Source organism: Sebastes fasciatus, chromosome 6, assembly GCF_043250625.1.
Source record: "Sebastes fasciatus isolate fSebFas1 chromosome 6, fSebFas1.pri, whole genome shotgun sequence".
NCBI lineage: Eukaryota > Metazoa > Chordata > Actinopteri > Perciformes > Sebastidae > Sebastes > Sebastes fasciatus.
The window spans coordinates 12054069-12067202 of record NC_133800.1 but is presented as its reverse complement, the minus strand read 5'-3'; the positions used below and the strand labels follow the sequence as shown (position 1 = coordinate 12067202).

Below are 13134 nucleotides of genomic sequence, written 5' to 3'. Positions count from 1 at the left end.
AATAAAAATTTAAAAAGCACAATATACAATAATGAAGAAAAAATCTGAAATTTTCAAAATAAAAAAACAAATAAAAATAGTAGGTCATCTTATTTGTAAAATTAATAAAACAAAGGCTAATGGTTAATTCCTTTTACAGTCAGGGTGTAATTGGATTATTTATGTAGTATGTTTAATAACTAACTACTTTATCAAAAGTCTTTGAGGAGCCCCTTAATGATTTTTTTTTTTTCTAACTTACAGTACGAGTATGTCTTTGATCCAGTTAGTAAAGGACGTTGGGTTTGCATCTTTCCATTTAAGTAAAATTGGGCGTCTGGCAAGTTAGGTAGCAAAAGGAATACAGTCAGCTTGAGCCTTACATAGTATGCTGGGATCTGGAGGGGCACCAAAGATGGCAGTGAATGGGCACTGGTCAATAGTTTTGTTTATGCATTGTGAGTTTGTTTTGAAGATGAGCAACCAAAATTCTTGAAGCTCAGCACAGATTCAGAACAGATGGGCATGAGTTGTAGTGAGTAGTGGAGGATGAGTAAAACACTGTACTTTTTAGCAAGTGTTACTCAAACAGAAGTAAAGACATTTGTTAGGGACTTTTTTTAGTTGTGGATTTGGTGCTATTTACTATTCGGAGTATTTACAACCACATGATACTCAGACTAAACTACAGTGCCCATGGTCATCATAATAAAAGAACATGTCAGACAGTGCATTGCATTTTGGACAACAATGAAGGTCTGTGGCACAGAGGTAGAAGCTATGTTCTGCTGATAAAAAGAAAAAAATATAAAATATCACCAGACTTATCCTTTACGATGACTTTTAAAACAGCATCTGTCTCCATCAGTATCCATGTCTTTCATGCCAGAAATCCTGTATGCTTCTGTTCTCCACCATCCCTTTCTCCTCACCTCTCTCTTTGTCTAAGCCGACATCCAGCTGTTTGGATGTGTCACTGTTGTACAAATGCTGCAGTTTTTTTCTTCTCTCGCACACAAACAGAGACCTTTTGTTCCAGTTCTGTTTCAAAGGCCTCTCTCTTTCAAAGGCATGCGGGTGATGCAGGGGCAAAACACTCGAGAGCTGGGTTCAGTCCCCGGTTGTGAAGTCTTACTGGTTGGTTAGGGCACCTGCATGGAGGGTAGTTGGATCTAAGGGGGCTTGTTATACCCTTCCGGTGAAGGTGGAAGGTGACAATGAGGAGGAGGCCCATGCCTGCCTCTACTTCCCCAGAACAACAGTAGCACAAGAAGTGACTAGGACCGTCCTACAGGGGAATTGTGCTTTCCAAAATTGTGAAGAAAAGATTAAAAAAAAGAGGCCTATCAGAAATGTGTTTGAGGAGTTGTTTGTGTCTCCATCGGGAACGGAACAACGGGTTGTGGGAGGAGGAGGAATGGTAAGAGGGAGGCGAGGGAGGCATCCACTGGAGACAGTTAGATTTGTGGCTTGCGTCGAAGCACAGAGTGCCAGAGATTAATTAAACTTCCCCTGTTTTGGAGGTGTGTGTATGTGTGAATGAGTATGAGTCAGAGCGGTGATGAGTAGGAGAGAAAACATGTTAATTGCCTTCATGATCTATGCCAAATTGCAGGAACATAGAATTTTACATAACAAACGCCTCACCTACTGCGGCTGCACAGAGAAAGAACAAAGTGTTGAGACAGTAAAGGAAAGCTATCCGATGAGCCGAGGACTACGCGCACGCTGAATGTGTACTTGGAACACGCACTGTGTGTAGGTGTGTTTCTTTGTGCGTGTGTGGTTGATTCCCCCTCAGAGCGAGTAGTCATTCCCCACCGCCGGGCCCACTGTGTGTGCTTTTTCAGTTTAACCCCTGACTCGCAACCCCGCTGTGACCCCACGCTGCTTTTTGATTGGAACTGAGACTGTGAATTTCAAGGCCAGGAAGGAAGATGAGGAGGGAAAGGAGCAGCTACTAGGGGCTACCCATCCTAACAAACAGCAGCTGATCAAACATTCACACAAACATGTGTGTGCATAGACTGGGTTGAATATTGGGGTATTGGGACGAAGTACACATAAGGCTGTCATGTAGAGCACATACTGTAGCTGTCCTGTGCATACTCAAAAATGTATCCAGCGCACTTGACTAACAGCATAAATGAGGCACATAGAGACTTGTTTGTTTTCCAAATGTTGATTTGCAAAGTATTGTACGTGCTGTGAATATTTGTTTCCCATTATGCTGGTGAACATTCCTGACACTTTGCCTGCTTGTCTCAGAAGACACATTGATGAGACAATTGATCCAGACAGTCGTTGTGATTGCAAGGTCAAAACTCCAAAAGCTTTCTGCCTTTGTCTCTTGTTGCCACGTTTCTCTTGTCCCACTGTGTCCGACTCTCTCGAAAGCTCTCTATAATGTTTTGCTCCCTGATTAGCTTCTTGTCTGATTGCAACAGCCAGATCCACGCACACGTGTACGCACATATACACCCTCATCTCGCTTGCTGTAGATGTTGTGAGTGTTGATTAAAGCAGTTTTCCAAAATTGAAAAACAAAGAATGAATGCTGTTAATGAATAGATTGCAGACAGTCGCAGCTCGTCATCGCTGAGGTCATCTGTCTGTGACCGGCGCTATCTGTGAGATCGTCACTGTGCAGTAGCGGCAGCGGCAGCAGCAGCAGGTGTGACATCATTTGAGGAGATGGTAGCACAGAAGACAGCTCCATTTCACAAGTTGAAAGGCTACCATGTGACTCACAGATAACCTTTCAGCATCTCCTGTGTGTGTATCTGTGCGTGCGTGCGCTTCAATCCATTACCCGAAATTGGTTTACAAAACCTATGATGTCAGCAGGCCGTCTTATAATGTCTTTTTAGACCTTGTGAAGCCACCAGATTGCAGTATCATATATCCCCACAGTGTATGAATTTATTTTTCTTTAGCCACTTATCATATTTATAGGTTTTATATTTATAGGGTCCTCTCATTGCTGCTGTGCCTCATACTAAACTCTCCCATACATGCATCTGGGAGCAAAAACTCCTGCTACTGTATGAGAGGAGCATCCTGCTAACTTATGACCATGTATGTGATAGTTAAATAAAGCAACGTATTCTCATACAACGGTTTTTATGATATCTTACGAAAAGTTTCGTTTCGCTCTTTAAACTATGTCACATGCTCTGACCGAATGCAAAAACTTTCATTTAATGTATCCCTGGTTTGCAGAAACGTCCAGTGCCAACATTTTATAATAATAGATAATAATGTAAATTTCCTTTCATCAGTCGATAATTTAACGGCTCCGATATATATTGTGCATCCCTAATACACCGTATATCGGAGTGGTAGAGATGGTGCAGAGATTTCAGAGAACTAAATTACCACATGCCAAACTGTAATGTTCTGGAGCGACTGAACAGTTTCTTTACATCATTTGGTTTTATTCCTGACCATCTGCCATGTTTTGTTGCACATTTCAATTCTATGCAGCTGTATAGAGCAGTTAAGGCCTAATTAAAAGAGTAAGTATTTGTGATGCTATTTATGCTGTCGTGGCTGTTGAAAGAATCTTAACAGCTGCTTTGCGTACTGTTTCTCCTCAAGACCCGAACCCGCCGCTGCAGTTTGAACAGATGAATGCTTGAGCCCTTAAATCAAGTGTAAAATAAAGACGGACGGAGAGAGATAAAGGGAGCAAGGAGGGGGGCTTATAATTGGAGGAGCCAGACACAGTGAAAAGAAGAGTGAAAAGGAGTTGGTATGGAGACGGGGAGCAGACAGTCGTGGAGACAGAGGCAGAGGCAGAGAGAAAGGGAGGGATTTGAGGGAAAGAATGAGTGAAACCTTAGTACCTGAGGCGTGGGCTGAGGCCTTTAGCTGCTGGTGCCAGAATGTGTTTTTACGAGCCTGCGGTCAGACAGAAATAAAAGGCAGCCGAGCGGCTGAATGGCATCACACACACACACGCGCATGCACACACACGATTCAATGGCCTCTTACAGTTTGGTTTTATAATGTCACAGTTATTCAATGTCTCCAGCCCGCATAATGCAATGTGACTGAACAAGCAACACACTCTCCTCAGTGGTACGGATGTAGGGAGCGAAGGAAGGAAGAAAGGAGAGGTATGGGAGGAAAAGAAAGCATTAGCAACACCTCTGTACTCCTTTCAACGGTGCCAAGGGCATAGAAAGAGGTTCTCTCATGTTCTATGGAGTCATTATATAGATTTTATGGTCAGTTAGTCCAATTGTTGACTTTTTTTACACAATCCCTTTGGGGTCTTTCCTCTTTTTTTGTCTCTCTTGCACTGTCTGTTGTTTGTCTTTTGACATTTCCCTTTTTTATTTCTTATTACCAGTTTTTCCGGCTTTTCCGATTATCATCACAAGCAGCCCTAAGGAGTTCGAGGGTTCAAGCCATAATGCCTGTCAATAGTCTAGTGAGAAAAGTGCTAAAAAATACCTAAAATAGTATTAGTTGTCAACTATTAAATTAATTGCCAACACCTTTTGATAATCGTTATAGTAATTTTTTAAGAAAAATAAACTCCTCTATGACAGTAAACTGAATATCTTTGAGTTGTGGACAAAACAAGACATTTGAAGATGTGATCTGGGGCTTTCACCATGTTCTAACATTTTACAGACCAAACAACTAATCGATTAATCGAGGGAATAATCAACAGATTAATTGATGATGAAAATAATTGTTATTTGCAGCCCTAAATAAGAGTAAAAAGACTAGCAGTCATTTTTCTCCTGAGTCAGTGCGAGTAGAAGCAGAAACGTAGGAGAGTGATGATTCAGTTAGCAGAGGTTATCTCAGGTGAAGAGATGTAATAGTAAATGGCGAGTGACCTCGCTGTAGCAAGAGACAAAAGGGATGTAGAGAGATTATGACTCTTTTTTAGCACAGAGGATGTGCAGAATGTGAGGGACAGATGGAGAACATGGAAATATTTTGGATCAATCCTGTCAATGCATAAAGGCTCCTGAAAAAGGACACAGGCTGGCTCTTCTGTGTACTGTACAGAACGCAGAGCGGTACTCAGTGCCGTTGCCATGGAAATGCTGAACAAGTGATGGATTATTGGAAAGGGACAGAAAAAGATTTAAGATTTTCTTTTTTATTTGGACAACTCTTTTCCCTCTTTTACACTATCTCGGAAAAGAAGGTGCAGAGGAGCCAACTGAGACTCACAGATGTATCAGAAACAATTTATTTGCAACTCTTACCTCACACTTTATTGCAGCCAGATCAGTGTTAAGGGTAGAAATATTATCCTCTGTTGATGCTCTGAGTGTGTGTGCACATTCTGTACAAAAGGCTAAAGAGCTTCAATTCATTTATTGCTGCACGAACATGTTATACAGCAGCAGTAGCATGACTAATATTGCTTCATCCCATGGTCCCATACACCCACACACACACACACACACACACGAAACAAATGGAGCTGCTTCCTCCTTTTGACTTTCTCTCCATTACTCTCCCGCTCACATGGGAATACCATGTACAGCAGTGCACACACAATACATCTACACACAGTCCACTCAGCTATATATATATATATTTCATTTATAATTTGTGGTGTACATCATATCCTGTGTTTACTATAGCTGTTTGTCTCATTGAGCTCTCTCACCGAGGTAAACAGTCTATATTTGTGCATGCATGGACTTGTGTGTGTGTTTGTGTCATTGTTCTATAGAGGTTTAGAGGTCAGTGTGTGAAAGGGACATTTCAGCAGAATATTTCCCAGAGGTCCTTGCAAGGCTCGACTCAATATAGAGCTGGTGCAACTGACCCGTGTCAGCGGTTTGGATGGAAGTGGAGTTTGTATGTTGGTGTGCGCATTGTTTTAAATATAATGTCCATATGAATGGGATTGCAGGCGGAGGGGTGTGTATGTGAGAGAGAGAGAAATTGTGTATTCTGTCTGTTTCAGCATTAGCATTCCTCAGCTTTGATGGAGAGAATGGGAATGAAATGCTTCTTTCATGTGGCCAAATTCTGCTTTTGTGTGCGTGTGTGTGCGTGTGTGTGTGTGTAAGTGTGTCTGTAAGTGTGTCTGAGAAGATCTTTTCACATGAATTGTTGAGATAGAGAGGGATACGTTTCCCCCTTCAGTGGTAAAGTGCTGTCAGCACTGTACTATTAAGGGCTATTGTTAGTTACCCATGACCTGGGACTGTGTGTGTGTGTGTGTGTGTGTGTGTGTGTGTGTGTGTGTGTGTGTGTGTGTGTGTGTGTGTGTGTGTGTGTGTGTGTGGGCTCTACCCATTAATAAAGGAGTACTCAGCCATGGAGTTCACCTTTCCCCCTATAATTGCTCTCTCCCTCTCTCCCTTTATCTCACCCACGCACACACACACACACAAGCTATACCCTAAAACACATTTTTACTCACAACTTCAGATATGAAGTTAGATCTTCGTAAAAGAGGAGCCTTAAAAGCAGGGTGGGCGATGTTGAGAAACTAGCAAGAGTGCACTAGATTTTTAAAAATGATCCAACCGAAAAAAACAACAACCCAGTGTTGCCATGCCATCTCTTTTCCAATGAAAGTAGCTAGCAGCACTAGCTCCAGAAATCCCTAAATCCAGCGAGAAAGTCGCCATGTCACAAACACTGACGGCCCATCGCTTCAGGCCTCCCTCTAAAGCCACTCCCTAACTATTATCATTACAAACATAAACTTATCATGATGAACGTGAACGGCGTATATGGCTATTGTTAGTAATCACAGCTATCAATCTAGCAGGTTATGGAAGACTTCGGTGAAGCGGAATGAGTGGACGAGCAGAATGCACGCAGGTAGTCCAACCAATCATTACATTTGGACCAAATAAAAATAACTGGACGGAGTTATTACAGTCCTGCGACAGCCACAGTTAGCAGATTATTTGTCTTTTTTTTTGTCCGAGCATTTGATTTATTGATTGCTGTCGGAATGTTATAAGAATTTCAACTAATATAACAAAAAAAATTCTAAAATCTTTACCAACCCTACCTTTTAAGCAGTTGTCAAGCCCATTGCAGGTGGCTTAAATGTGTAGAAGATAGAGGAAGTTGGGTGAGCAGGTACTCTCGACTCTCAGAAGAGGAGTTTTTAGTAGTTTTCATTGTACTGGCAGAGTCTGCCTTCGCTGCACCGGATTCAAATTGTGTACCCAAGCACAAGCAATTCACAGGAAAACAATTCATGCATGCTGTAAGGTGAAAAGTGCAATATTGTCCTCTGAAATGAAGTGCAATGGAAGTATAAAGCAGCATAAAACATAAATACATAATAATAATAATATAAAGTACACTCAAAGTTGTACTTAAGTACAGTTCTTGAGTTAGTTTGGGTTTTTATAGAAGTAGATGCCAGGTAGGCGGTTTATGGAGCCGTTGTTATAGTTGCTGTTGATGTTGGTGACTTCACCATGGAGATGTTACATGTGATGAGACGGACAATCATGCTTCTGTCTGTGAATATTTGCACAACGTGTGTACGTTTGCCAATACAAATTGGTTTGTAATGTACCATCATTGACCAGGAATTTGTTTTCGGAGACACTGGTGCAGACATATTGATTACCACCATAGCAACATAAATACATACTGCCACAACAGGACCTCACAGTCGACACAGACAGGGATGTGTGGTGTGTGTGTGTGTGTGTGTGTGTGTGTGAGAGCAGTGTTTTATTGCCGTGGACTCCTCACTTTTTCAAAGGGTGGGAGAGTGAAAAGGATCATGGGTGGGCCCCAAAGAGACCCTTTAGAGATGGAGACGCCACTTCAGAAAACACTCAGCCTTCACAAAATGGAGGGAGGAGAGGACGGAGAGAGGGGAGCAGAGTCGATAGAGGGTGAAGGGCAAGACTGGATATCAGATTTTCCACGGAGTTAGTCGCTCATCAGTGTATGTGTGTGTGTGTGTGTACAACACTAGTGGTGTTTGATTTGACCATTTGCCAGCTGGAGTATGGGTGTTATTCCCTCAGCTCCAACAGCTACATGCTGAAATACCCCCTGGTTTTAGGTCAGGTATTTCCCAGCAGCGCTTAGGAGGTTGTTTACCAAAGATGGCTTTAAATGGAAAGGCTCTTTACAAAAACATATAACGCATTCTTTGCTGGATGTGTTTTCCTTAATAGACGAGTTTTGTCCGTCTTCCTCCTCCTCCTTCCTGTCACTTTCTTTTCCTCCCCCCCCCGCCTCGCTGTCTCTCGCGCTCTGCTTCACTCAGTCACACACACACTTCATACCTATTTTCACATCGGTCTCTACAGGGCCGTCAGCCATTAAATGTGTCCCAGACTGGGACCAGAGAGAAAGTGTGGCTGGGAGTGCTGGGGTGTAAGGAGAGGCAGGCAAGGCTGGGCACAGCTCTCTCCAGAGGAGGAAGTCGCTCTCTCATATCGCTGCCCACATCCATCCTCAGAATAATCGTCTAAATTCACCGCTGAGTTTTCGCCGTCCCTGAAGATGTTAGTCATTTGAAGAAAATAGCTTGTTTCCTTCAGGTTTACCTCAGGATAGCACAATCACTACATGCTATTAAGAAGCAACAGAGAGGCATTTCCTGGAAACCTTTCTTCTCTCAATTTTTAGGCCCTGTCATTGCTGCAATCAGGGATTTTGTTTCAGTCTTTCAACCTACAAAGACTAAATGTTCTAAAAGATTTCTTTTTTTTTTTTTGGCAGCATGTGTCCCTGAGCAGCGCTGCTCCTTTTTGATTCCCGACAAAGGGACAATATCAAAAAAGACAACTTCATTGCTTTGTTTCACTTCTCTCTCTGCCCTTGATTCAAATCCTAATATTTTCCCTTCATCTGTCCTCTTTTGCCTATTTTGTAATATTTCCCAGTTGCACGAGATTATCATATTTATTTAATCGCCATTTCCGCTCCGTTTTATTATGCTACCGTTCCCTCCGTTTGGAAGGCTGCATTAATTGCATGACTTATATTGTTTTTTTTTTCATCAAGCCTTCCCCAGCACTGAAAAGAAAATAAACTTTTGGAAAATAAACATAAATTTGTTTGAGAACAGACTCACAGTGTGCAATATGGTAATCATTTCTGCTAGTTTATAGTTTGAAAGTGCTGCTGTAAGGAGGATGTGACTTTTTTTTGCTCGTAATATCCAATAATATGTCTCAATATATTTTATGAGGTTGTATAAGTCGGCACTATTAATCTCATGAATTGTTTTTGTCTCCTCAGGTGACGTCGGAGCAGCTAGTGATGCTTTTGGAGCTTCTGCACGAGGAAGAGGAGTTAAGCGTGGCAACAATGCGCGCTCTGCAGAGAACGTACAACCTACAGAATCGAGACGCTGAGGTGAGACCACACACACGTGCAAATATTCACCCACACACACACATGCTCAGACAAGTGAGCATATGCATCCAAGCCGATCCATGATATCTTCCTCCAATAATGAAATGTAGACGGTCTCCTCTCCCTTTCCATCCCAGCTCTCAGCGCTTAGTAATGTGTAGTAAATTCTGCTGTAATAGCAGCTCTCTCCTTTACAGCCACCATTACTGACTAAATCCCACAAGTATTCGCTTCATGTTTTAGTACTGCACAAAGTTCCTTAATGGTACTATTAACAATGTTTGTGAGTGTGTGTGTGTGTGTGTGTGTGTGTGTGTGTGTGTGTGTGTGTGTGTGTGTGTGTGTGTGTGTGTGTGTGTGTGTATTTCTCGTCCGTGCTCTGCAGCTGTGTGTATTGGCTGCTGAAGAGTTCTTTACCGTACAGCGCCGCCTCTCAGTACAGGAGTGTGAAAACACAGCTGCGGCAGAGCCCGTAAACTGTCCCCGCTAACCTCGGTCGTTAACACATGGCTCGTCTTGAAACGAAAAATGTGATACATATTTAGTCTTTTACAAGTTCTTATTAATTATATGAGCTGTTTTGTTGGGGCAGTCACGTATATAATGAGGCTCAGATGTTCTGCTGTACGGTTATTGTATTGAATCCAAGGACATTTTTATTATTTACATTCTAAACTCACACTTGCTCAAGTTCTTACAAATAAAAAAAGTTGCACCCAATTTACAATTTTGAACGTATTTCTGTCAATTTATTATCTAGAAGTCAGTTCTTGATGTCATTGTCTCGTGTTTAATTTTAGTACGTAACCTCGCGGTCAACAACCCGAGGCCACTTTGCGTTTGGCCTCGGGTCCAGCTTTAGGTTCAGACTTCCTGGCAGATGAAAGTAGATTTTCATCTGCAATTTCCAGGAAAAACTTTCAGTGTTGGCTAAAAATACACAGGGCCATTACGCACATAGTCATGCATGGAAACACACACTTTCTCTTTCTCATACACAAACATACACACTCCTGCGCGCACCTGTCTAAAGGCAATGGTCCCGTCCTAATGTTGGTAATCTCATTCAGAAGAGGTTAATCACCTACATCTCTCCTTATAAATGTGGCCATTCATTCTCCTCTTTCTCTTTCTCCCTCTCTCTCTCTGGCTCCTGGTCTGATTGCATTCATCTTCCTGCTCAGCTTGTCTTTTGTCTGGTACTGCATCCTCTTCAGATGAATGATCTGCTTAAAATTCTTGGACAAATGCAAGACTGACCTCACAGTTTACCTCATAGAGCAGGAGAGCTTTTCAGAGTGGATGGATATTGGATTATAAGAGTGATTCTCATGGCTTTAAAGAATTACAGTAATGTATTAACTCAGAATGCATTGTGATAAAACACAACATAGATTGCTCACCCTATAATAGAACTGTATTATCAGTGCATACAGTAAAAATCTCTTCTGATGATGATTTCATGTGACAGACTTTCCTGATTTAATATTTTATTAAACCATTTTATAATGTATTTTCTCATTACTACAACTTAAAGCAGCAGCAGGTATAGGATTGGGAACATTTGTGACCCAGCAGCCATGTTGAGATCAGTTGAGGAAATACCAAGCACCGCCCACCAGCCGGAGCAAACCCTCTAAACAGTACACTACAAGATGTTTCTGAAAACATTTTACACCAGAAATAGGCATTACAGTAAAAGGATATAAATAAATATTTGATCGGGGCTGCCTAGTTTGACCGTTGGAATGCTCTCTCTCTGAAATGACCTGTGATTGGCCAAAGTCTCCCGTCATGGGCTAAATGTTTTAAAGCCTGAAAACAGAGCCATGAGGAGGTGCAGACGTCTAGTTTTCTCTCAGAACACTTGAATTACAAAATGCTGAAAGGTTATTGTGGAATTTTTTCCCAATGATGCCAAATAAATTCTTGCCTACTGCAGGTTTAATCTGGTGATAGAAGCAGTATGCTGTTACATATTGTTTCACCACCTGTTAGTTGCTGAGCATGACTCTCTCCAAGCATATAGTGATACGCTGTTCAGTGAATGTGATAAAGAAGCTTGTATCTGGGTTAAAGGTGCTGAGAAGACTGGCGTGCAAGCTAAAGATTCTGTGTGTGATTTGCGTGAGCGTGTACACGATGGCGAAAGGAAATATGTGGCTGACCACACCACTGTGCGTGCAGTGGGGACTGCTTAGTGAACGGTGTGAGTGACCATGAATATGTGTGTGAGTGTGCCTTTGAGCCGGAGCATGTGTTTGCATGTATGAGACAGAGTGCATGACTTTTCCCATTCCTTTCATATGAGCCTCATGTGATGCGAGACGCTGCGTGACTCTACGTCTGCATGTGCATGTATGTGCGTATAGAGTCTCACCTCTCGGCTAGACTACTGTAACTCTTTGTGTAACTTGTCCTCGGCGTCTGCAGTTAGTACAGCCGCTCGTCTTCTCACTGGAAAAAGAAAACGGGATCACATATCATCAGTTTTGGCCTCCCTCCACTGGCTTCCTGTACGTTTCAGGATTGATTTTAAGATTTTATTGCTTGTTTTTAAGGTTTTAAATGGGCCGGCGCCACCTTATCTAGCAGAACTCTTCATACATCTCCATACTCCAGTTAGAGCACAAGTCGACCAATCAGATGCTCCTGGATGTTCCCAGAGCCAGACACAAAAACAGTGGCGACCAAGCCTTTGCTGTGGCCGCCGCCAATCTCTGGAAGAGATTACCTATTCATATAAAAATGGCTCAGACTGCAGAAAGATTTAAGTCGCTAAAGACCCACCTCTTCTCGTGAGTTGAGCTTAACCCTTTGATTTCATTTTCTGTTGTGCTGCAATTCTTTTACTATAATTAGGGATAAGACAATATGGGATTTTATTGCGGATCAACATAAAAAACACGCACAATAAGTTGTTCGTGGTGAATAACCTCACATGAGTGACTTGAAAAAGCTGTCTAGCTCGCCATCATGGTAGAGAAGTGAAAAATAGAGCCTGATTTAAACAATACAGGAATTATCATGTACGAAAGAACAGACACACAATATTTTTTTTTTATCCTTTATTTATGCAGGGGTATCTTGTGATTTATGATGACCTTATTCAAGATTGTTTGATTGTTTTTCCCTAAAAAGGATGTTCACAAAAAAAAGATGTGTTCTATCTGTGATGCAATAAAAATAAAAAAAAATTTAGATTGGAAATTGAAAGTATAGAGTTTTAAGCGTACTTTGATAATTATCTGGATAATGTCAAGAATCGCAATTATTTTGTCCATTATTTGTGACATGAAATTTTCATATCGTCCCATGCCTAACTATTATTCTATATTTTTTTATGTTTTCTTTTGTTCTTTTGTTGTTTGCTTTCTATTCATTTGTATTTGTATCAACTGCAGTTTTAAATGTGCTATATAAATGAAGTTTGACTTGATGTGTGTAGTTTCGTGAGCGCGTTTCTGATTTTTAGAGGGCGTACATGCATGCTTGTGTGTGTCGAAGGTCGTCTATCGGTCAAGCACACAGGACACATTGTCTGTTTCGTGCCCAGGTTAGGCTTTGACTCCTGCAGTGACTGGAGACTTCACTGGACCACATCAAGTCTGGTTCCACAACAAACTGTGGAGAATTAAGAATAAACTAAGGAGTGTCTAGGAAAAAAAGCAAAAAACTCAAGTTTATTTGTATAGCCTTTCATCACAATGACATTCTCAGTGGGCTTCACAGACTGGAAACAAAAACAGCTCCTCAAGTTAACAAGAAAAACTTCCCCCCCAAACAAAACCCTCTAATGGGAAAACTTGAGAAGGATCA

The 13134-nt window shown here is 41.6% G+C and overlaps 1 protein-coding gene across 2 annotated transcripts in view; it reads left to right on the top strand.

The window, feature by feature from the left end:
- aopep (aminopeptidase O (putative)) overlaps positions 1-13134 on the top strand; it is a 90693-nt gene that overhangs the window by 64753 nt on the left and 12806 nt on the right. For both annotated transcript variants that reach the window (XM_074637659.1, XM_074637660.1), the window contains one exon: positions 9199-9315. In XM_074637659.1, coding sequence (XP_074493760.1) covers positions 9199-9315 — 117 coding nt within the window. The remainder of the gene's footprint in view (positions 1-9198; positions 9316-13134) is intronic.